Source organism: Thamnophis elegans, chromosome 1 (genome assembly GCF_009769535.1).
Source record: "Thamnophis elegans isolate rThaEle1 chromosome 1, rThaEle1.pri, whole genome shotgun sequence".
Classification (NCBI taxonomy): Eukaryota; Metazoa; Chordata; class Lepidosauria; order Squamata; family Colubridae; genus Thamnophis; species Thamnophis elegans.
In genome coordinates, this window is record NC_045541.1 from 94,466,756 (window position 1) to 94,492,786 (window position 26,031).

General features: G+C 36.6%; 1 protein-coding gene across 1 annotated transcript in view; it reads left to right on the top strand.

Annotated features, from left to right (window-relative positions):
- The window catches only part of LGR4 (leucine rich repeat containing G protein-coupled receptor 4), a 69,449-nt gene that overhangs the window by 22,743 nt on the left and 20,675 nt on the right, over positions 1–26,031 (top strand). The window contains exons 2-6 of the mRNA XM_032224464.1: positions 12,187–12,258; positions 18,123–18,194; positions 18,995–19,066; positions 24,500–24,715; positions 25,213–25,284. Coding sequence (XP_032080355.1) covers positions 12,187–12,258; positions 18,123–18,194; positions 18,995–19,066; positions 24,500–24,715; positions 25,213–25,284 — 504 coding nt within the window. The remainder of the gene's footprint in view (positions 1–12,186; positions 12,259–18,122; positions 18,195–18,994; positions 19,067–24,499; positions 24,716–25,212; positions 25,285–26,031) is intronic.

The following is a 26,031-nucleotide window of genomic DNA, read 5'->3' on the forward strand; positions in this document are numbered from 1 at the left end:
GTTAGCAGCCAAGGATCAGATCCAGTAAGGTACTGTTTATGTTCTTAGCATTTATGTAGTTAGGTAGTTTAAAATATCCTATTCTAGTTGGCATAGTTACAACTTAAGCTATGTTTATATTTTCAATTTTGTTCCAGTTTTATTGCACTTCTTAAATATTAACTTTCCAAATGCCAAGCTTATTCTGAAATGTGAGGCTCCTGTTGCTTTCTAAACACTGGGTGTGGGTAAAGGAGGACCAAAATAAGTGAAACTGAAGGAATTTTAAGATATTTAAAATTGCAAAGTAGGAATGGAGAGTAACTGTTATGTATTCTGTTCTTTTTTTAGGAAACAAAGGCAATTATGATGTAATCTAGTTTTTCTTTGTTAGATTTTTGTTTCCATTTGTGTAGGCCCCTCAGAGAGGGTTCACAATTTGGGAGTCCTTCTGGATCCACAGCTGACTTTAGAACATCACTTGTCGGCTGTGACCAGGGGGCCTTTGCCCAGGTTCGCCTGGTGCACCAATTGCGACCCTATCTGGACCGGGAGGCCCTTCGGATAGTCACTCACGCCCTCGTCACCTCAAGACTGGATTACTGTAACACTCTCTACATGGGGCTGCCCGTGAAGAGTGTTCGCAGACTTCAGTTAGTCCAGAATGCAGCCGCGCGAGCGAATGTGGGTGCACCTAGGTACACCCACGTTACACCTATCCTCCGCGAGCTGCACTGGCTTCCCATTGGTCTCCGAACACACTTCGTGCTAGTTGTTACTTTTAAAGCCCTACATGGCATCGGACCTGGCTACCTGAGAGACCGCTTCCTGCCAATTACCTCCCACAGACCAATTAGATCGCACAGATTAGGCCTCCTCTGGATTCCATCGGCCAGTCAATGTTGGCTGGCGACCCCCCCAGGGGAGGGCCTTCTCTGTAGCTGCTCCGGCCCTATGGAATGATCTCCCCGCTGAGATCCGGACCCTTACTACCCTTCCGGCCTTCCATAAAGCGACGAAGACCTGGCTGTTCGGGCAGGCCTGGGGCTGTTGAATTGTCCAGCCCCATTCTAGGTTGTGAATGTTGTTGCAATTTTAAACTGTTGTTTTATTTTTATATCCCCCCTCCCTTTTTATTGTAAGCCGCCCTGAGTCTTCCGAGAGTGGGCGGCATACAAAATAAATAAATAAATAAATGAATAAATGAATAAATAAATAAATAAATAAATAAATAGGTATACGTCCCATTGAATTCAACAGACTTCTGGATGAATATGAAGATTACACATGTTAAATTATATACATTTTGATTGTAGACATGACATATTTTTAAAAGTATGTTTACAAAATCCCTAAATATTGACTTCAGAAAGCTCATGTAGCTTACTTACATGTAGAACTGATAAATATCTATCTAATTATAAAGCTAGGCATATATTTCAAAAGCATTGTATTATGATACTTCCACCACATGATAAAAGTTCCTAAATTCAGGACTAGGACTGCCTGTGGTCTTTTTGAGAACAGCAGTTGCAATAATTCCAAAGCCTGGAATGCATTCTTTTGCTTTCTTTGTCAATAGTTAAATTTATTGTTCATTAGTATCTTTTGAAAGAAAATATAAGGAAAATTATACAAATATAAGCAAGTTAGAAAATAAAATAGGAAATCAGATTTATTTACTGTAATATAATGTACAATACTATTCCATGATAACTAAAAGGAGAATAAAGTAGTAATAGTAAAGCATTATTCTGCATCAATATATAATAATGGTAGATATGTAAGATTAAAATAATATCCAATTATCTTATGCATTTATCTGTTAGATCCTGTTGGACTGTGGAAGGGTATATTGTGGAAAAGAAAGAAAAAACAGTGAAAAAAGCAACTTTCATTACAGCAGTTACAATCAAAATTATCCCTCTTCCTGCTTAAATATAAGCATCATTACTTTGTCCCTTATTCAATACTTTTTCCCATCATCCAATCTAAAAAGTATCATTTTAGCATTTTCCATTTTCAGAGGGCAAAGAAAAATCCATAAGTGGTTCAGTATTTGTTATTTTATCTTCCATTTTGGGCACATCATCATATCTACATTTTATACACATAATCTTACTGGTCAATAAAATAGTTTCTTTTGCTACAATTTAAATGTATTTGTCATATATTGTTCTGAAGTTGTCCAATAATAGAGTACAATAACAGAGTTGGAAGGTACTTCTAGTCCAACCCCATCCCCTTCCTTCAAAGGAAGGGGATGGGTTGCTTCTGGTTTGGGCGAACTAACAGTGGAAATTGGGATTGGGTCACCAAACCGGTAGGGATGGTTTAGGTTTAGGTTTAGGTTTTAGGTTTTATTATTTATAGGCCGCCCATTTCCCTGAGGGGACTCAGGGCGGCTTACAATATATAGGGAGGGGAGTACAAGACAGTAAGACATAAAACAATACATAAATAAAAATAGTACACAACATTCATCATTCGGGTGGGGACCGATTACAATCTTTATCCCCAGGCTGGGCACACCCCAGAATGAGTTTCCTGGTCGCCATTGCCATTGCTGTCTTGTTTTTTAGTTATTTTTTCATGTTCTGCGCATGTGCAGCACAATTTACATTGAACTGTGCAAAGCGCGCACACAGTGAACCAGCAGCAACGCTGGCAGCAACTCACCCCTGTCTCCCTTCTATAACTTTGATTCCCTTTAGTAATAATCATTATTTTTAATTTGAAATTTTAATCCATAAAAAGGGAGTAAAAAATAAGATATAGTTTTCCCCATGTGCATTATTCCCTTTGAGCACTCTGTAATTATATGGCAGCCTTCTTTTTCTACTTACTGTACTTCTTTGTTTAACAAGGTGAGCCATTCAGCTTCAAATTTAAACAATCTTGTCTCAGATGGATGGATGGATGGGTGGGTGGGTGTGAGAGAGAGAGAGAGAGAGGGAGGGAAGGGAGTCAATGAAAGTGTGTGCAAATTTTCTTTAATTAATTTAAAAAAATCTTTAAATGAGGCAGTATTCCAGATTTAACTGTTTATTCTGTTTTTTAAATTTTTCATTCCAAAATACTTTACATTTAATTTTTTTTAAAAAAAAAACCTTTGTAATTAGTTGCTTTCTTTTAATTTTTCTTGGATGGAAGGTACACTGCTCCAGATGGCTTTAGGTGCTGTGATACTCTGAAGATCTCTTTACACTTTAATTTTGCTCCATGCTTTAGAAAGTGGTTAGGGCACACCAAGTGTCTCTTAAGGAAGCTTCACATAAAACTGTGAGCATACGATGTTTTCTTTGTGTGACTACTGGCAATCTCATGGCTGTCCGTCTTTGCCTCTGTATTATCTCTGCTGTTTTGCTGAGATGTGCTAGACTGCCATGTTTTCATCTGGAAGTCTGCAACTCCATAACATTCTTAACATGACATTTTATCTTGGATCTATTCCATGGGGATTTTTTTAAAATAACTTTATGTATTGAAGAAGTGGTTCCTATATTTCAAAAATAGCATGGTGGAAAGGCTTCCTATTCTACTGAAAAGTTTTGGAATGTGGAATAAATCCTCAAACCTCAAATATGTAAATGCCTGTGTTTTTTTCCTTCCTAATGTCCTGGCTTAATTTCATGGATTTTCCATACCGAATCAGTCAAGCAAGATTTTCTACTTAATTTTGTCATTTCCCCCCAAATGATCTCAAGTCCTAACACACATTTAAGTGGAAACATAGATAACATAATGCACCTGTTCACTAACAGTCCAAATTCTGGCTAGACAAAGTTTAATTGTCAGCACTTGTTCTAGAGAGCCAAAAGAAAACATATGCATGTCTGTACATAATTTAATAAATCTGAAGATATAAAACTAACACAAGTTTGCTGTGTTTAATTTTTGATTAGAACCCTAATCGTAGAAACTGCAATAAGAATTCTGAATTCATATTCTTTAAATATGTCTATTTTGAAATCAATACCCATTTCACTATCTGTATAATTATGCAACTTGGTGAAAAGGAGAAGCACTAGAAAAAGTCAAAACTCTTTCATATAAACATTCATATTAAGACAAATGCATAGAATTTCTTTAAACTCAGATGTGGTGGAATGTAATCTGGATTCCGAGAATGAAAGGGCTGCTTTTTAGAGTGCAAAGAGACAATGAAACAGGATAGCTTGGTCAAGCTTAAATACCTTGATTGGGAGAAAAAGAGTTAAGAAGATTCTGCTCCAACAATTTTCCGAGAATATTTATAGTAATGCAAGTAATTGCTTTAGTTTATAAAAAGATTTCTGTCTGTAGGTGAGGAACCATAAAGCCTTGGTGGTTAGAATGCTGTACTGCAAACTAATTCTTCTGACTGCTGGCTGCCAGCAGTTTGGCAGTTCGGTTCTCACCACCTCAAAGTTGACTTCGATGTTCATCCTTCCGAAGGTTGGCAAAATGAGGACCCAGATTGTTGGGGCCATATATTGACTCCATAAATTGCTTAAAGATGGCTGTAAAGCACTGTGAAGTTATAGAAGTCTTAAGATCTTACACAACAGTCCAGTCATAAAATGTAGATTAAGATTTCTGCACTATTTATTAATGAACTGCCATATTATTCTCGGTTTCTGTGGCCTAAGCACTAGCGTGGGGCTCAGGCTTTCTCTACAACCATTAAGAGGACAATTTTAGGGGAAATTTTGTAACTGCTGAACATAAAACAAAACTACTCTCTTGAGCCTTTCCATCAGAAGATTTAAGATCTCTCACATTCCAGTGGAACATAATGCTTTTGTAGGCCTTGTTTTCATTTCATATGCACTCTTAGTGATTATAGAGCTAATCTTTGAATTACAATCACAATAAAGAACAGAAAATTTGTCATTAAGCAAAGCATCACATGATCATATCCAGTTTTATTACCTTTTTTGCTGTAGTTGTTAAGCAAGACACCATGTGATCACAACTTGTGACTTTCCCTGCCAGCTTCCCTGTTGATTTTGTATTCATTCAATGTCATCACAAATTTGAATCTGATGTTTTTCTTTTCTTTCTTTTTCTGGAGGGAGGAGATTAGTTTTTAATGTCTTTTTATTGCTTTACTCAGTTGTTAGTGTCTTTCGCCTTCTGAACCATCTGTAATTTTGCTATATAAATGACTTTACAACCTAAATAATTACAGCATAATATAATAGTCTGGGAAGTAAAATATTCATAATCCATAACACATAACACCATTTTTTATAAACCTTATTAGTAATTTGTCTACTATTTTTTTTAGAATACAAGAATATTATATTGAACATCTTGACTGCTGAATATTCTATTTCATAAAATAAAAATGAGATGGCTCAGAGGGAAATACCTAGCCAAGAAGTTAAATGCAAAATATGTATGTAGGTCTAAGATCTGAATATCAAATATTTGCTACTCACAGAGCAAAACAAAAGACCAATTTCATATGCTGAGAGAAATGAGTACAAACAAATCTCGCAAACAGAGCATTTTCAGATAAACTAGATTAACAAATAAACTAAATAAAAACACATAGTACACATTAACATGTCTAGACCAGAAACTAATCTCTTCTAAGTTGTTCTCTCAGTTTTTACTAGCAAATGGTGACACTTTTTAAAAAAAATAATGCCTTTATACTCTACAAAAGAACCACATACATTCTTAAAATGTGAAAATAAAGATGGATTTGCAGAGGCTTCACTTGCAACTTACCAATTACTCTGTTAATTTTCTTTTAATTAAAACAAATCTTTAAAAACCCTGAGTCCTGGGTGTGGAATTATTTAGGTATGGGTATCACACATGTCTTTTCAAGTATAGTCTTGCATTTCCAACCCTTTTCACACTGCAGCTTAGTCTTTTTGGTGGCAAATTCCATTGAGTATCCTTGGCACTTTCCCAGGTTGTAACGTGAAATCAATCTTGCCAATGCTTCACCTTGGTTAACTAGAATCCCTATTCAGTATAAAAGCCAATAAAACATAAATCATTCAAATATTTTTAATGTTATGCTACATTTTAGAAACAGTGAATTTAAGACTATCAGATTATTTTGACACAGTGAAATCCTTTTCTGAAGAGGAGCAAGCATGAAACCAGAAATTCTAGAAATGTATCAGTCATGCCTACCAGTAAAGCTATTTCTAAAAATCCCACTTTTAATATGATCTGGTATGTTTCTCTAAAAACATTGGTTGAATCTCAAGATTTAATATTTTTAGTGTTTAAAAATAAGGGGTTCAAAAAAGAAGGGGTAGCTTTGAAATGATGATTTCCAGGTATTTAAGAAAAGGAATTCCTTGTTCTTCATTAACAGAGTAGGTTGCATAAAATTTAGAAGAATGTTAAGTACTACTAGGAAAAGCCATCTGATAGCCCAGAGCTTTTCATAACAAACCTGTAGGAAATACACCTTTTTTAATTCTCTCTAAATATCCTTCATAGCAGATGGCAGTAATTCATTAAATTGGATGATTTAAAAATTAAAAAAGCAAAAGCAAACTTGATTAATGCTTAAATTATATGAGACCAGTGGAAAATGCAAGGAAAGTAGGCTAGACTGTAAAGTTATAGAAACCTCTTTAATAAATTTATTGTATTTATTTTAAATATTTTTACCACCATTAATACATCAGTTATAGTTATAGTCACTTACTTCTACATCTTCCAGCTGAGTTACTCTGATCATCGATTCAAAAACCCACTGAATAGATTAACAAAGTCTTCAGTGGTGTTTATATCTTCTCTAATTTCAACAAGAAGGGCACATCTTTCTTAGCAGTTGTCAACACTATCGTATTAATGGCAGAGTAAGGTGGCAGAACTTTCTTCAGCTCATCCAGGCAGATGAGGACTCCCATTCTCCAAATTAAAGCATAGAGTGCTGTAATAATAGTTTACTTAGCAAATAATTATCTGCATATAAATTTTAGGGTGATACTGGGGATGAAAATATATTGACTACAAAACTCTGCTGGCTCCCTGTTTATGAAATTATTTTCTAAGGACTTATCTTTTCATCACTAAGCAGTGTTAAAAACCCCGGGCTTTTACTATCTAGATAATTTTATTAATTCTAAAAATTAAAAAAATATTAATAGTTTTTTTATATAGTAGGCTGTTCTGACCACCCCTCTCCGTATGGTGAGTCACGCCGACACAAGATTACTGCTAGACAATTTATTCACAGTAAATTAACACACCGACAAGACTTCGGCAGCAACCCAGACTTCCACAGATAAGAAATACACACCAGAGCTTCTCCAGCTTTAGTATAATAATTGAATTCTGCAAACAGCCTCCTCCCAAAGTCTCTTCTTATATACTCTCTTGGGAGAAGCCTAATTACAACCACCTGGGTCCAATTATCTTCTGTATCTGCGTAGTTGCTGTTGGAGCTTATCTGCTGGCCTTTGCCTGACGTCAGGGACCAACTCCCTTTGGCTTTCACCGCTGCTCCATGCCTCAGGCGCATCTTGGTGGCCAACCAGCCTCTCTGGTCCCTGCTCGAAGTCTGAACCCTGTCCAGAGTCCTCCACATCTTCCAGAGCTGACTTAAAGGCCCCCTCGCTGTCAGAGTCTGTTTGCAGCTCCAACGGCTCCTGCTGGGCCACAACACTAGGCCAATATCACTTTTTCAGTATCTCATAGGCTTCCAGTTCCATGATCGACACAATCACAACCAGGTATGTTGGGAATTGTAATCCAGCAATACTTGAGAAGCCACACTTTCCTTGCTCTGTTCTGCCCATGCATTTTTTTATACATTTGCTATTCAAAATTCTTCCCTCTGCAAAAACAGTTTGGTTGTCCTTGTGTTAAAAAAATAATGCAAAGAAAGTAATAAGTGCTGTGAGAAAAGTTAAATGCTGAAATGCAAAATGTGGTGGTGCAACATTGAAATATTAAAATAGGCTGTGCTTGGTTTATGGTATAGTTGTCAAGCGCTGGGGAAATCAGGTGATTCAAGCAGTTATTCAGAAATATAAAGATTTATTGCAAGCTTAAGCTCTCTACAAAATCTGAGCTGCTAATGGTCAAGGAACATGAATAGGAATAAGAAGGCATTCAATGTAGACTGAATTTAGATCTCTTGTGAGCGTGCAGGGACTCATGATTTATGATGTGTTTGACTTCTCCCTCAGGCTCAGCCTGGTCATCTACAAAAGTTATGATTTGAGGAAATTTCATTTTTATTTGGCTGAACATCATGGAAGGTGAAACAGGGGTACTGTTTTTTTCACCAATTCATTTATGAGAGCTCTTTGGTTTTTATATGATTCTTTACACATTTTAGCATATAAATAAAAGTAATGGAGGTGACTCAGTTTGAGGTAGGGTATCATCCTTATTCTGTTCATACAGTATATTAATTTTCAATGACTTTAATTTATGGCATTAATTGATGTTATTTATTATGGTGAGAAAAGAGGAAGACAAGAATTATATGCCAGTACATTAAGGGCTGTCTGAACATAATAATAGCAAAGGCAATTAAAATTAAGTTATATTTATTTTTATTTATTTGTATTTCATCTTTATTATTTTTACAAATAACTCAAGGTGGCAAACATATCCAACACACCTTCCTCCTCTTATTTTCCCCATAACAGCGACTCTGTTAGGTGGGTTGGGCTAAGAGAGAGTGACTGGTCTTAGGTCCTGTAGCGGGCTTTCATGGCTAAGGTGGGTTTAGAATACCATATTATTCGGAGTATAAGATGGTCATTATCCCCATCACCTAGAACTGGTTAAAAATGCGACACACGGAGGTCAAAACAGAATATGCGGCAGTGATGGGTTCTAATTTTTTTTTACTACTGTTTGGTGGGTGTGGCTAAGTGGGTATGTTACTGAGTGGGCGTGTCCAACTTGGCATTACTCACGCACACACCAACTCAGTCACATATCCCCCATCTAGACAAACTCACCGAACCGGCAAAAAATTCTGTTTTGCCAGCTGGGAGGCTGGCAAAGAAGCCTCGCTTTCTCTGTTGCCGCAGCTGCTTCTACCTCAGCGCTAAACAGTCCCTGCCCTCCCCCTACAGACTGGCACAGTAGGAGGGCAGGAAAGAAGCCAGTTTTGGAAGAGACATTTCCTCCCCCTCCAGAGAGCCCGTGTGAAGAGAGAGGAGGTGGGCGGTTTGTTGCCAGCACCTCCTTTGTTCATTGGGGCGGCTGCAGCAAGACACATGTTGTAGCAGCGTGTACGACACCTGCCTGGGTGAAGACTGTGGGTGGGCAAGTTTTTCTTTCCTCTCTCTCTCTCTCTCTCTCTTTCTCTCCACCCACCCACCTCCTGCTGATTTTCCTGCCACTCCTCCCCTGCATTGGCTGGTCACAAGAGTTGAAGAAATAAGAGTGGGGGATTAAGCAGAGACAAGAAGACACCCAGAGGAGTGCTCCCCTTTGCCCTTGGTGGCGGGGGCTGCTGTTTCATGTGCCTCTTTTCTTTCTCTGCCCTCTCATTCCCTTGCTTGGCTGCTACTGCCGGGGTGCCACCAGGGCAAGCAAGGAAAGGAGAGAGGCCGTAGAAAGAAAGGAGGCATGCAATAAGCAGCCCCATCAACAAGGTTCACCAGAATAAAAAGGTAACACGGTCAGTTGATTAGTCCAGCGCACCAGGCAGAGAATCCCCGGGTGCTGATCCTTAGCAGTGCCCCCATGCCAACTGCAGTAGGATCCCTTCTTCTACCTCAGCACTGAACGGTCTGTGACACACACCCCCCACAGACCCTGTGCTTGCCCTGGTGGCACCCTGGCGGTAGCAGCCTAGCAAGGGAAGGAGAGCGGCTGGAGAACGAAGTGGGTGTGGTGCACCCAGAGATGCTGTTTCTTCACAAAGCTGAGGACGTATGATGCACCTTTTCTGTCCTCCGCGATTACGAGGAAGCGGCTCTGGGTGCACCACCCCCTCTTCATTCTCTTCAAGAGCTGCTTTACACCTTGTTTGCAAACACGCCGCTTGGAACTCACTGCCACTCCCCCTCGCCACTTGGAGCTCCAGGTGGCTGGTGAAAGGTGAGCGAGGATCCCACTCAGCATTTTTTCCTGCCAGTGGAAAAAGTGCTGGGAGCTCACACCCGCCATTCTGCCCGCCGATTAGAGCTCTAAGGAGGGAGGCTGCAAAGCTAGCAGCTTCAGGAGACACTGACTGGTAGGGAGGAGAGGCTAGGCTAGAATGAATGCTTATCTGTGTGTAGGCAGGAGGAGGCAGTTCTGTGGATGCACGTGGTGAAGGCAAGTCAGGGCGATCATCAGAATGGGCCAGTTCAGGGGCGTGGTCATCCAGCCATCACTACCGGTTCAGCGACCCAGCCCCAATTAGCACTACCAGTTCATCTGAACCAGTCTAAACAGGGAGCAACCCACCTCTGGTGTGTGGATGCCAAAAACATGCGCAGATGCCAAAACCGCAATGCATGGAGGCGGGGATCAGTGACAATGTGCTGTGGCAATCCCCGCAGCCTGGAACAGGTCTAAAATGGGACGTGCAGAGGCCAAAAATGTGAAGCACGGAGACAGGGATAGGCGACAATGTGCTGTGGCGATACCCGCAGCCTGGAACATATCTAAAATGGAGCATGGAAAGGCCAAAAAAGGGAGACGTGGAGGCTGAAAACGGCCAAAGGGGGAGGGCGGTGAGTGGGTGGGGCTTCAGCAACATTCACTGTATAAGACACAGACATTTCCACCTACTATTGCGGGGTGAGGAGTATATTTTATAGGCCGAAAAATACGGTACTTGTATGATAGCTAGAATTTGTTCAGATTGTTAAGCAGATAGACAGTAAGCATTGAACCTATTCATTTAAATAAATACTGTTGTAACAGTCTGGGTCTTTAGTCTCCTTTTTCAACCTCCCTTCCAATGATGTGACTTCTAATATTAAAAGTAATTGATCATCCACAAGAAAAACTATCCTACTCAATCTCTCTTCCTATGAGAGGAAATCAACACATTGCTTTGCATACCTGTCATGTAAGCACTTGTCTGCATTTGTTTGTGGACTGAAATTCAAGTCCGTTTAAAACAATTATCTTGAGCAGCTTTTTCAAAAAAATAGGTTTTACATAAAAGTATGACCATGGTAGAGCTGAGACATGTTCTTATTATATACTTATCAGCTTGAGTTTTAAGTTTTGAATGTGTTCGTATCTGTCCTTTTGCTTTCTTTTAAAGGAAGAGATTGCTATGAATGTTTAAATTTATGCTGCTCACTTTAAAAAAAAGTCAGTAGTAATACAAAAACAACTAATAAAATTCAGAGTTCATGTCTGCATATGTGTCCTGATATCTACAATCAAAGAAATCCAGTACAGTTATAGCTCTGAGTTGAAGTATGTACAACTATGTACCTAAATTAGTACTCTTACCTGAATAAATATAATTTTATATACATTTTAAGTTCTTGTTACATTTGATTCTTGCTAAATTTGTATATGAAAGATACAAGATACAGGTGCTCACGTAAAACTTATCGGGCCCTTCAATAAATATCTAAAGTAAGAGCCATAAAAGGAAATAAATCTAAATGCAAAACTATTGTTTCGTATGCTATCCAGACATATTTTTCATTCTTTTCACCTGGTCTTTGTTCTGTTTTTCCACCTCAGCTATCTACACATAACATTCAGTTACTTTTCCATGCTATGTATACTCATTTGTCCAATTAGCCTGAGAAGATTGCTTTATGTGTATGCTATCAAGTCCAAGTATTGTCTTCTTCTTGTGTATAGTTGATTCATAGAGTTGACACCCAAAAGGCCTTTGAATTGTCAAAATACTCAGGGTTTTTTATATGTACTTTTGCTTATTTGGTTTTGGGGTTTGCCATTGGATATTTTCATTATTATGCCATTATTATTCTTTGAGCTATTTTAATTTAGTGCTCTCTGCATTTAGTTGTTTTCTTGCGGATGATTCATTACCCAATTAGGTAATGTCATCAGTGCTAGTAGGAGTGGGGTTTTCTTGTTTTCTTGTGGAGAACAAACCCCACTCCCTACTAGCACTAATGAGTTATCTAGCTGGGAAATGAAATGGCTGCAAGAAAACAACCAAACTCAGAGAAAACCAGGGACATCACAGTTTAACCCTGAGGTACAAATACTCTGTTAATACTTTAACTGAGTTGATCAAAATAATTTTATCACAGAATTGTAATTTTTGCTTTGTTTTTTGTTTCCCCCATTTAGGGACATCAGTATGAACAATATAACAAGATTACCAGAGAATGCCTTCAAGAATTTTCCTTATCTTGAAGAGCTGTGAGTATTAAATCTAACATACTTTGTAGTATGGAAAGTGAATGAGTGAAGGAGATTGGCTGAAGAATTCCTTTAAAACTAAATAACGAAGAGTAATGATACTGTGCTAATGAGAGAGAAAACACATTTCTTCAAATACCATTTGCATGGAACCTTTTCATAGCAATTATTTTAATTGTGATTCCAGTGTTGCCCAAGGGCAGTATGGGAGTGTCTAATTACCACAGCTTTAAATGAAGCTGTACTATATTGATTCCATAACTTGCACATACAATATGTGACAAATTCTTGTGCTTACCATGTGCCAGGAAATATAGGGGAAAATATTTTGCCGTGTCTAATTTGAAAGCTGAAAACCCAAAAAACAAACAATAAAAACGCTTTCGTCTCTCCAATTCTTGCCACTATATCAGAGGTATACAGTACTTCAAAATTCCTAAAAATAGCTAAGCACAGATTCCCAAAAATCATTAGGACAGACCTAGATCATCTGAGATGTGGTATCTTTGTACATTATCCAATTCATGATCCCAGTTTATCAAACATTTACTAACTAGTTTGCTTTATTTGCACACAAGAACAAGAAAAAAGTGCCAACTCTTTGTTTTACAAAAATGTCCTGTTCCAACCACTAAGAAATCATTGCATGTGATAAGCTGGGAATTGTCCTGTAGTTAAGAGCCACATTTTGCTTCAGAGATTTATAGATTGTCACTGATGTTACTAAAAGGACATGATAAAATTTTATCTCATTCTTAAGAAAAAGTTAAAAATAAACTGTTATGTTAAGATTAGCCAGATCACTTTATCCTTAGGCTGTAGCACACAACTTGTAAACTTCAATAATTTTAAATATATGGTGCAACTTTCTAAAATTTTGAAATAATTTAATATGTATTTCTTTTAATGTTTATATTGCCCAATTCAATGCATCATGGAGAAATATAGACACACACACACACACACACACAGACACACACACACACACACACACCATTTCTTTTAGTAGAATAATAGCCGGCATACTGGCTATATAGTGGTATGAATAGGATCAATATATAATTTTCTCACTACATGGCATTGGACTTAGATGTTTGTCAGGAGAATTGCACATTTCCTGATCCCTTTTTGTTGAAGGAAAGGAAGATATATAATGGACAATGTTTTTAAATCACAGAAATTAAGAGGAAAAGTTCTAAAATTCCCAGGAGCATAGAAACTGAAAAAAGCCTCACCTAGCTATTCAGTCTAAATTGCCTCTTCTATTAAAAGGTTCCACCCAAAGACAGAAGCCTCAAGGAAAGCCATCTAAATTGTTTTTATTTCTAGAAAATATTTGCTGACCTTTGATACACACTATAGTTCACAGAGCAGGATAGGCTGACAAACCTGAAACTCCTTTACCACTTATAAATAAAACAATTAGAACTTGGAAATTTTTTCTTAGTAGTTGAGAACTTTATAAGTGAGAGCTGTATAGTCATTTGGGGGCATTTGTCTGCACTTTAAGATAGACATTCAGAACTCTTGTACTACCTGTAATATTTGCTGTTGTAAACTTCATAAAATATATTATGGGAACCAAAACTCAAGAACAAATTCTACTGAATATTGCAAATATTGTTAAAATTATAGGTTCCTTATAATGTGGACCTATTGAATCCCTTCTGTTATAACAGGCATGGTCCACATTTGCTTTTTTAATAGTAGTTTAGAAATTATCTTATATTCAGATATGCAAGTGGACTAATGTTTATAGTAGATTTCCTCCTGTCACATTTGTTATATTGGTTTGTTTTCTCCTTCCTTCCATCATGAAGTTTACTTCATGTTGACCATTAATTATTATAAGTGTAATCAAATGAAAGAGTTATAGTTTATACACTGTTCAGACCAACTATGTGTATACAATTTACATAATAATATTAGTATTTAATAATCTGTACATGCTAATGAATATAATGGAAATTCTTGCTTTTGTGGCAATTACTCTTCGGAAAGTAATTTATTAAAAAAACCATTACAGAAGACTATCATGGACTTTTCCATTTCCTTTAATGATATGTGTTCTCTTTGTAACAACAACATGAGCATTAGAGCTGTGAAAATCATTCTTGAAAGCTTGCTATATCTATTTTAAGGCATGTTTTACTGTTCTGAGCACTTACGTTACATGTGCACCTGCCAAGATTCTTTTACAAATTGTAAATCAGTTGTAATTAGTTTGTTGCTGCCCTGGGTATTAGCGTGACCCGTCAAAACCGCGGTCCACAAAAGCGCGCTTGACGAAAGCGCGCATTTGATGTCATCACAGTGCGACAAAAAAAAATTAAACATTGAAATAAAAATAAAATTAAAGCAAGCCGATTCACATAAAGGTAAGGGTTAAGTTTAGGGTTAGGGTTAGGGTTAGGTTAAGGGTTAGGGTTAGGTTTAGAGCGTTAGGGTTACATTTAGCGTTAGGTTAAGGGTTAGCGTTAGGTTTAGCGTTAGGTTAAGGGTTAGGTTTAGGGTTAGGTTAAGGGTTAGGTTTAGGGTTAGGTTTAGGGTTAGGTTTGGGGGGGTTAGGGTAAGGTTTTCGCTTTATTTTTACATTTATCGATCACAGCGCGATGTTTTCATCGCGCTGTGATGACGTCATGTACGCGCTTTCATCGAGCGTGATTTTGTCGTCCGCGGTTTTGTGGTGGAACCGGGTATTAGATAGGGACTAGAATTCCTGGAGAGTTTGACAGCTGTCTTGCTTTCCCTGCAAAATATCTACAGTTCTGTACAAATATCTGAATGTATTCCACAAAATTATTTTTTAAAAAACTTAAAATAGTTGTAGCTACTCCTCTACTTAGCATAAATGTATTAGCATTAAAGGATTTAGAAACCCCAGAATTTGGAGTTCTTTGTCATTCAAAAGTGCACAAATTGTTGCAATAGTGATTATTCAAGTTCAAGATGGCACCACTTGTAGTAACAACAGAAAGAAAAGACAAAAATCATCCTTTGGAATATACAAATGAAAAGACACTCAAAGAAGTGAGTGTTTACTTAAGGATATGTTCCTGTAAAAAAAAGGGGAGGGGGATGACAGATGACTCTGGTTACATATAAAAGCTTTTCTGGGAATAAAACAAGAAAATTCATGATCTGAAGCTGGATCTAATCTAATGTTTTATAGCTGTGCTGAGTATTTAAAAGTATTTTGCAATGAAAAGCCCTTTCTTGGATTGTTAAAGTAACTGCATTCTTTGGAAGCTTCAAAGCCCATCCCATCCTGTCTATGCATTTGTGAGTGTGGACAGCTTAGCTGGCAGTTTTGAAGGAAGAGTTGTCTGCGCACACGTACGTGTGTGCACCCACATCTGGAGAAAGTGAAGCAAAAGCAGCCAAGTGAGCATTCCAAAATCTGTTGTAGCGCTTTCAAAGTAATGCTTTATGTCTACTTTGGAACCAACACTTTCAGATTCTTGGTACAGAGTATTGGATTATACTACCCCAAACTTCTCCCTTTTCAAAAACCCACATCTGGATAGGCTAAGCAAATATTAATTCTAGAACGCCTTTAATTGTACTGCTGTCACTAATCTCCAGTTACGTGGGCTTGTGGCTTACAGCTTAATTTTTAACTCGGATTTTATTTTACTTTTGTAGGTGGCACCATTTATCTCTTGAATTTTAATTAAATTTTATGTAACCGTATAGTGCAGTGGTAGTCAACCTGGTCCCTACCGCCCACTAGTGGGCGTTCCAGCTTTCATGGTGGGCGGTACAGGTTTTGTCCGATATTGAAGCACCTTCCTTTTTAAAATGTAATTGACTTCCCTACTTTATATTACTGTGGAACCAGTGGGCGGTTAGAAAATTTTACTACTAACAGAGATACAAAAGTGGGCGGTAGGTATAAAAACATTGACTACCTCTGATATAGCAACTCAGTTTTTAGTTTTATAGCATCCTCCCCCCCAAGTTTTTTACACCATCTTTTAACACTATAGTCACTGTGCTTACAGGTTATTGTGGCTTTTTATGGTATAGTTACTGATTCTAGTATTTCCACATGTTGTATTGATCATAGATAGAAATAACAGCTTATTGTAATTATTTTTGATCAAGCAGTCACACATTTCTGCTTTGCTCTGTCTCTTAAAGCAAGAAATATTAGTCTATGAGAAAAGGTATTTTTCCAAGAGGAATATCATTTTAATAAAGAAGACATGATATCTTCAGTGGATATGGTTTTCATATCACATTAGAACATAATTCACTAAAAATGATCCTGTCATTGAATTAATATGATTGACACAGTCCATCAGGACAGTATGTGATCTATTTTTCTTATTAACTGCGTATGGAGTACATTAGAAAAATAAATATATGCACTTCATTTTAATGTTCTCTAAAACATGGCAAGCTATTTCTTTAAACTCATTTTTAAAAATAAATTCTCTGTATTGTCTTAGGTCTGTTCACCTATTCACAGTGATACAGTTAGGCAGGTACACGTGGCTGAGTTGCTTTTAATTTACACAAAAAATAGAAATTGTCCATAATTTGGAACAACCATTACAATGAATTATTTGTTTCAAAATATCAATTAGGAGTTTGTTGCAAAGTCACCTTAAGCAACTTAAATAAGTTTCAATTTTATAACACCTAAACTCCCCTCGCCTTTTTAAAAAAGAAATATAATGAAATTTTTTACAATAAATATCAGCTGAATAAAATGTTTTGCAACCTTTCCTTGAACTTCAAGCAAGATACTGATATTTGTACAGCTGCAAAACTCCCAAATGCTTACATAACTATAGAGGAGGGTCATTACATCCATGTTATAGAAAGGAAACATCATGCTCACCGGAACAGCGACAAAAATGGCAGGGGGGGGGGGATTGAGCGAAACAGAGGGTGTAAATTAGCAGGGGCTCCTTGTCTGAAATTATAATTACATCAGTCATGTTTATGTGGTGTGCTTCTATTTCCCTTAGTTATGGTAATGAATTATGATTCTCTTCTTCCCTGTGCCTTTGGACTGTGGTGTGGAGTTTTAACAGGATTTCATTTTGTCCCCCTGTAGAATTCAATTGAAAAACATACTGACAAACAATGGATTAAATATTCCATATTATTGATCTAATAAATGCATTTATTTATTAGATCCTGCCTTTGAGGGAAAAGTGTAGGGGGATGATAGACAGTTAAAAATAATGTCTTGTAGAAGAAGCAAGAGTTACATTTTTCCCCTTGTAATTCTAAAATCCAGACATCATGTTAAATCAAATGACAGGAGATTCCCAGCAGGCAAAAAGATGAACATCATCTATGCACAATACACAGTTAAAGTATATAAAATTCACTGCCGTAAAATGTAGTTGTGGTTACTAACAGATATCTTTAAAAGGGACTTAGCCTTACATTACACAAATTTTACTGTCATTAAGAATCCTGCTTATAATGGCTGGGAACCTTGGCATCAGTACAGACATTCAAAATGATTCCCTTAGAAATCTCATACTTTACTTAATTTCTGAGCATCTCACAGCCAATTTTTAAAAAAAGATTAGACTATGAAGGTCATTGGTCTTGTTCATTTGTGTGTGTGTGTGTGTTTGTGCGCATGTGTGTAAGAATTTTGATTATAATAAAGTAAATAATAAATATAAAACTAAGCTTAAATATAAGAAACTATTTTGCAGAATGCATATTCACTGTGTTTTACTTTGAATAAAGAAATGTGTTGTTGATAATTGAATATAAAATCATTGGGAGAGAATTCCTGGAATGGGTGTAAAAGTTTTTTTCTATATTTGCACTTATAATTTATCAGACAAATAGAAATACTATGTATGTATTTTTATTGCAATCTTTTCCAGACGGCTAGCTGGCAATGACCTTGCTTTTATTCATCCAAAGGCCTTGTCTGGGTTGAAGGAACTCAAAGTTCTGTAAGTAATCAAATATCCGTGCTTCATAGTATAATTCTTCTTTCTTGTCCATTCAGCATGTTCACTGATAGAATGAACAGAACAATATGTTTTTGCTCTAGTTTCCAAGACAGTATAGAGCCAATAATGAGGAAAAAACCTTTTAGTTGCTGAGAAAAAGAAAAATATGTATTTGTACCTCTTTTTTCTTTGAGGGTTGTTGCACAGAATACCATGGTTTCAGTTTAGATGGTTATTTCTTCTGCCATGCTACCTCAGATTATGGTCATCATCAACTCTCCATATCTGATGGAGAGCTGAAAGTCAACTAATCCTATAGGTGCTGTCCATGTGCAAAAATGTTTCTTGCAGGATTTTCTTGCAAAATGTATCTACAAATTAGCCTGTATTCTATCCAAGTGAACAAATGTCCTCCTTATACCTCTTTATGATGCTAGTTAAAATGTTTTGGGATAAAGAAAAAACAACTACCGTAGTCCCTGAAGAATTGCCTCTGTCCTTAAAATTTTTTATTTGATTTTTGTTTTTGCTTTCTTTTTTATTATATTAAAAGAAAATCAGATAAAACAAGGAGAGTACGGTTTTCTTAAGAAACATAGTTATATCACATGATAGTTATAATATAATATACTGTGTGCTATTACTATAGTATATTACTATATAGTATCATATTATAATACACAACTACATTTAATTCAGAATTTCAAAATGAGGGAGGAGGCATATATAAAACAGCAGGAATAAATTATGCTAAATAATGGACATTAGTTTATAGCTCTTTCTCTCTCTCTTTTTTCTAGCACTTTGCAGAACAATCAGTTGAAAACTATTCCTAAAGAGGCCATCAGAGGACTCAGTGGATTACAATCCTTGTAAGTAGTATTGCCTGAACATGTTAGTTGGGTTCATATTTTATATTTCATGAATTATTTTGGAAACCAAAATTAATAGGATTGTTCAGACAGCACTCTTTAATTGTTGCAAATGCAACACTTTTTAAATTAAAGCTCAAATAAATGTACTAGAAAAGCCTATCAGTATACACAGCTCAATGGAAGCACGCTCCAGATACTTTATTATAGATTCTTTTTTGAGTTAATTGATTTTATTACAGGAGACATACCCCACTATATTCAAGTAATTATACGTGATTTAATGGTGTATAAAATAAATAGAACTATCTAAAGGAATTTATCAAGTGTGGGAGTGGGAGAGGTTGGTCTTGGTTAGTCTTTCAGTAGTTCTTGAAGATAGTCAGAAAAAGGCACATAAATTTAAGTAATAAAAACTGTTTCAAAATGCTGCGTCTTATGTGAATATTGACATTTTAATTTTTCTTAGTTTAGTCTAAATTTAGTTTGTTCTGTGTAAACCACTGGGAATTGTTTTATTATTATGGTAGCATAGAAATAACTTTTAATAAATGAATAAATGTGTTAATGATGCATAGATTGACAATAAGAGTGAGACGCTTATATTTATTGTCAAGATTCACTGAAAGGTATTATATTTTGAAAGGGTTAGAGTTCATAGTTGTCTTCCATTCCCAAATTTTAAATTGGTGCTGTTTTAACAATATTATGCTCCAGAGGCAGCCTGGTTAATTATTGGAATTCTGCTTACCAGCCTGATGTGAGATAGAGAAAGACAAAAACAAATACAACAAGGTGATTGAGAGCACTTTCGCTGGGCTAGCTTCTTCTATATTAGCTGAAGCTACAGAAGATTATGATGGATAATATTATATATCATGCAGTGCAGAAATCTGCCTTAGATCTTGTATGAGAGTAATGATCAGAAGATCTTCATTTGGCAGTACAGCTTAGAGAAATGTTCTAGGAAATGTTGTGGAGGTTGTCAAATACGAAAACTACGTGATTAACTTATGAAGAGCATAACATAATTTCTTGTGACTATATTATATAATTAACAGAATTTGATCTTTTGAGGAAGTTTTTATTCCAAAGAAAAATGCTTTGAAGATTGTTGAGTTGTGCAGTCTGAAAATAGATAACAATATGTAAAATACTGGGAATTCTGTTTTTTGTCAACATATTTTTTCACTAAACAAATATTTATCATCTCATTCCACAATCTTCCAAATTAAATGTGACTTGGTTGGATGTCTGGCAACTTTCCCTTCTACATGGGAAGGGTGCTTTAGGGGGATTTTTAATTGACAAAATATATTTTTCCTCCTCAGAAGCTTTTGACTTTTTTTAGTTTGGGAAAGTTTAATTCCCGGCTTTCAATGGATGGTTTGATATCTTCTGATTTATTGAGATACACATTTTCCGCGTACTAACTTTTTTTATTAAAAATGAAAAATAATGCAAATCTGCTTTTTAGATCAAAGATTTGTTATCTGAAAGGTCTATCAACTTTCTGACCCAAGATTAGGTTTATTGGGGATGATTATATCACAACCAAGAATAGAATAATCCAATTGGGTTTCCTGGACAAGGTATAAAATGACTGAAAAGCAATGAAATATTAAATGATTTTTTCTTATGAGCAGAACAGGGGAAGCTATTAAGCTTATGCCCTGTATAATTAAAATTTTGATCTTTTTTCTTTTCTCATCACTATATTCCATTATATCATTTTCGTACTACTAAGTGATAGGGCCTGTAATTCTACAGAGATATAACATGTAAAGGGATAAGGAAAGCATAATTTTAGAGGTTCTTGATTCATACTATTGTAACGTGTGGGTTGTTGTTGTGAGGGAATTGACACGCAGGAGCCATGTGCAAGACAGATCTTTATTATAACACAGGTGACAAGCGATTCAAACGTTCCCTGCAACTGTCAGGGTATTTATACTAGCACTCAGACCAACTGTCAAAACGACCAACCAATCAGGTCGCAGCTGGTATTTGCATATTGAATATGCAACACTCCTTCCCCCCAGTTCTAAAGACCAAATGACCAGCCAATCACGTCGCAGCTGGTATTTGCATATTCAATCTCTCTCCTTCCCCCCAGTTCTGCTGTTTCAAGATGGTGGTGAATCCTTCGTAGCTAAATTTTAGAACCAGGGGAAAAAAAAACAGGTCCTTTGGAATCTTTGCAGCAGGGAGGCTCTCGTTGTGTTGTAGGAAGGCTCTCGTTGGTTTTAGGGAGGCAAGCGGTGGCCTTTGCAGCGGAAGGAGGCTCATGGTGTAGAGGACAGTCTGGTGTATGTTGTGAGTGTGCTAGTGTTGGAGAGGCTTTAGACAGGCTGAGAGAGCGTAGCCGGTGGTGCTAGGTGGCAGCTTGGAGAACGAAGCTGTTGTTGAACGCAGCGGTTGGAACGAGGCGGTTGGAGTGCCATAGGAACAGCTGGTGGCAGGCATGCCGTAGGAACAGCTGGTGGCAGGCAGGCAGGCACAGCTGGCGCAGTTTAGCCATCACGGTCCATAGCTCGTCCCTGAGTAGCGGCGGCGGCTCCAGTCAAGGTTAAGCATAGGAAGCCCGTCCCTCGGACGGATGGAGGCCGCGCCTGGAGCTTACTGAGGTTGGCTACAACCGGAGGCTGCTGTTGATGTCGCTTGCTGGCCATAGCGGCGGCCCTGACAGGCCCTCAATGTAGGAAAGAAAAAATTTTTTTCCTGCGTTCACGTTGGCTGATGTTGTTAGGCTCTACGGGAATCATATATCAATCCCACCTTCGTCGCCAGTATTGTAACGTGTGGGTTGTTGTTGTGAGGGAATTGACACGCAGGAGCCATGTGCAAGACAGATCTTTATTATAACACAGGTGACAAGCGATTCAAACGTTCCCTGCAACTGTCAGGGTATTTATACTAGCACTCAGACCAACTGTCAAAACGACCAACCAATCAGGTCGCAGCTGGTATTTGCATATTGAATATGCAACACATACTGCTTTATTTTTGTTGCTGATTTTCATTAGTATTTAGTGTTTGGATTTTATTAAAACATAAATTATGTTCTGGTTCTTTCTAAATCTCTTTGATGACCAATTACTTCTAGTCAAGAGATTGCTTTCTTCACCTTGCCAGAAAAGCACTTTATCAAAGGATGTTGTTATTGCCTTGTATCATGTCATTGCTCATCACCTCTGATTTACGTTCTTGGGAAAAATTATACGTTTGACAAGTTCCTGCATATCATTTACTCATTTGCATTGTACATTTACAGGTGAAACTAAAAAAATTAGAATATCATGCAAAAGTTCATTTATTTCAGTAATGCAACTTAAGAGGTGAAACTAATATATGAGATAAGACTCATTACATGCAAAGCAAGATAGTCCAAGCTATGATTTGTCATAATTGTGTTGATTATGGCGTACAGCTCATGAAAACCCCAAATCCACCATCTCAGAAAATTATAATATTACATGCAATTAATAAAACAAGGATTGTACATAGAATAATATTGGACCTCTGAAAAGTATAAGCATGCATATGTACTCAGTATTTGGTTTGGGCCCCTTTTGCAGCAATTACTGCCTCAATGCGGCGTGGCATGGAAGCTATCAGCCAGTGACACTGCTGATGAGAGCAACTTTTGCCAAAAGCACCAAAAACTTCAATGATCGTGGGATTACTGTGCTTGATTGGCCAGCAAACTCTCCTGACCTGAACCCCATAGAGAATCTATGGGGCATTGCCAAGAGAAAGATGAGAGACATGAGACAGAACAATGCAGAAGAGCTGAAGGCCGCTATTGAAGCATCCTGGTCTTCCATAACACCTCAGCAGTGCCACAGGCTGATAGCTTCCATGTCACGCCACATTGAGGCAGTAATTGCTGCAAAAGGGGCCCAAACCAAGTACTGAGTACATATGCATGCTTATACTTTTCAGAGGTCCTATGTTATTCAATGTGCAATCCTTGTTTTATTGATTGCATGTAATATTATAATTTTCTGAGATGGTGGATTTGGGGTTTTCATGAGCTGTACGCCATAATCATCACATTTATGACAAATCACAGCTTGAACTATCTTGCTTTGCATGTAATGAGTCTTATCTCATATATTAGTTTCACCTTTTAAGTTGTATTACTGAAATAAATGAACTTTTGCACGATATTCTAATTTTTTGAGTTTCACTTGTATATAAGAAAGAATTGATCCTTTGCTTTTTCTGTCTGTCTTTTATATACTGCTTATGCATGAGGGACATCTGTTAGGATAATAAAAAATTAAATTGATATTTTTGCCCAGTGGCCACAATTTTATTAACTAACTAGAATTTAAATAGGTTGCTTATGACCAAATGTTTCAAAGAAAGCTGGAACTTAGATAGTAAGAGGAAGTTCTTACGTAAATTGTACTTTAACTGTATAATAATTATTTTTGCAACCACAGTTCATCAACAGAATATAGGCCATTGTCAGAAGTATAGTAAAAAGCATAAGCACTGTGTATATAATAGTACAGCACACAATTCTGCTTTTTTATTTCTGCAAATTAATTTGTGAAATATAAAATGTAAAATTCATGAAATGACACACATGGTAATCAGAGTGTTTGAGCAGGCTCTGATTCTTATTAGCAAAAGTATCAGAGTGCCTAGAACATTCACAAATATTTAGGTTTGTTGGGAAATGGATAAATGTAGCATAGAAACATTTTGGTTCTGGGGTATTATTTGGAGTTGCTAAGAGTAAATAAAACTGATTTAAAATTACTCAAATTTGACAGTGTTACTTTCTGAAGGAGTTCTGTAATTGGATTGAAATCATTAAGAATTCCGGGAAAACAAGAATTGCCACATTGTGGATGATTTCCTAAGATGGAGGCACAAGCAGGCCTTATCAGCAATTCAGGGGTCTGACATACTGCAGAGCTTGTCTGTTAAGCTGTTTAGATCTTATAGATCAATGCTGTCATCTTGAATTAGGGTGAATTGTTCATAAGTAGCCAATCCAGCTCTTTAAGGATATTTTAATATCTTTATAATAAACTTCCAGGAATCCCTGGTAACCGAGAGAGGAGTTATATTAGGTCAGGTCAGTTTTTGCTTGCACAGGAGGTCAATTATTAATGAAGATGTCCTTGTAGTGCTTAAAAGGAATATTCACTGAATCCATGAGTAATTGAACAATTATTTGTTTTTGTAAATTGTAAATTTTGTGTTCTTCTGATAGATAAATTGTACAGTGCGGTGTGTATAGCTTAGTGCCTTCTCTCTAGATTATATTGAATTGCATGATCCATGTCTGAGTTTCTCGGCTACATTCCCCCAGTTTCCAATATTTACTTCTTTCTAATCATTTACATTTTTCAAAAATAGTTTGCTTCTTGTGTTATATACCCTTTGTTTAATGCTTCTATTCTTTTTCTTTAGACGTTTAGATGCTAACCATATTACAGTTGTCCCAGAAGACAGTTTTGAGGGTCTAGTTCAACTACGTCACTTGTGGCTGGATGATAATAGTTTGACTGAAGTTCCTGTTATTCCACTCAGCAATCTTCCCTCACTGCAAGCTTTAACTTTGGCTCTCAATAAAATAACCCACATCCCTGATTTTGGATTCAGAAACCTGTCAAGCCTTGTGGTCCTGTAAGTATTTGTATTATGTCATCTCAATGAATACTTAATTTAAGGGACAAATGGATTTAGAACTTCATTACATTTTTACAAAGGAAAAATCCATTCCAAGATGCTTCTGGAAAACAAGATTTACATAATCTTTCCTGTCATACTTGTGACTTTAGGAGAATCATATTATCAAGTTAGTTTCTGTGAAAATCCATTTTAAAAATCATTTCTCGATTCCTCCGTAGATTTTGTCAGAATCGGAAGATTGCTTTTTTCACACCTAGAAACTTTATTCTTAAAAACAAAAAAATGCACAGTCGATTTCAAAATATATAATTTATTTGTTTTTTCTATTACCTTGCTTGACAACCAAAGGGATTTTTTTTATGTTAATAGTTCACTACTCAGGATGATCTTTCAAGTGTGTTTCATTTTTTGTTATAAATCTTAATTTTGGGAAACTATGACAAGAAATGATTAATGAGGTAATGGATTCTACATCCCCTTTTCTTTTTCAGACATCTCCATAACAATAAAATAAAAACATTGGGACAACACTGTTTTTATGGATTAAACAACCTAGAAACTTTGTGAGTATCCTGACTTTGAGGTTCTGTAACAGAACAAAACATATTACAAAAGACTTAATCCCTTGAAATATTGACATTAGGAATTTAAACTATTTGGTTTAGAAAGGAACAGGCTTATAATTAAACACAATTATGCTATGATTAGCTAGATTTATATACATTTACAAATATACTTAATGCTTTGTTGTGAAACAGAACTGGTCACAACTTGGTTTGATTTTCTTTTGCAAGTTATTTTTTTGCACCAGAGAGATAAAGAAATTATAGACGATCTTAACTAATCTTAATATCTTAAAGAAATCATTACAGTCAGTCACATTGTTGTAAGGTGAAAGGAAATAACATTCCTAACAATAACCCCAGATTGCTGAAGGGGGAAGATTGAGAAAGGGGACCTGGCATTACTCTGGAGCAAGAAGATCTTTGCTCCCAAGAAGAACTTGTAATTTGATAGTTGAATGTCAGCAAGAGAGTAAGGCAAGCAATGAAATAAGGAGTTAATTTCAGCAATTCCATATCCAGATTCTATATGAGCTAAATTGGACACCCAGAATAAGTGAAAATTTAACACTATTCTAAGGGAGGTTAAAAGTTTTTGAAACAAATGTGTGTCACGTGTATGTGTGTTCGTGCATTTATGGCATAGTAGAAAGCACATTGCAAGCTTAAACCAAGAGGATTTAAACAAACAAATTAATTATTAATTATTTTTAAATTTTAATTGTTAATTTTTTTTCATAATATCCC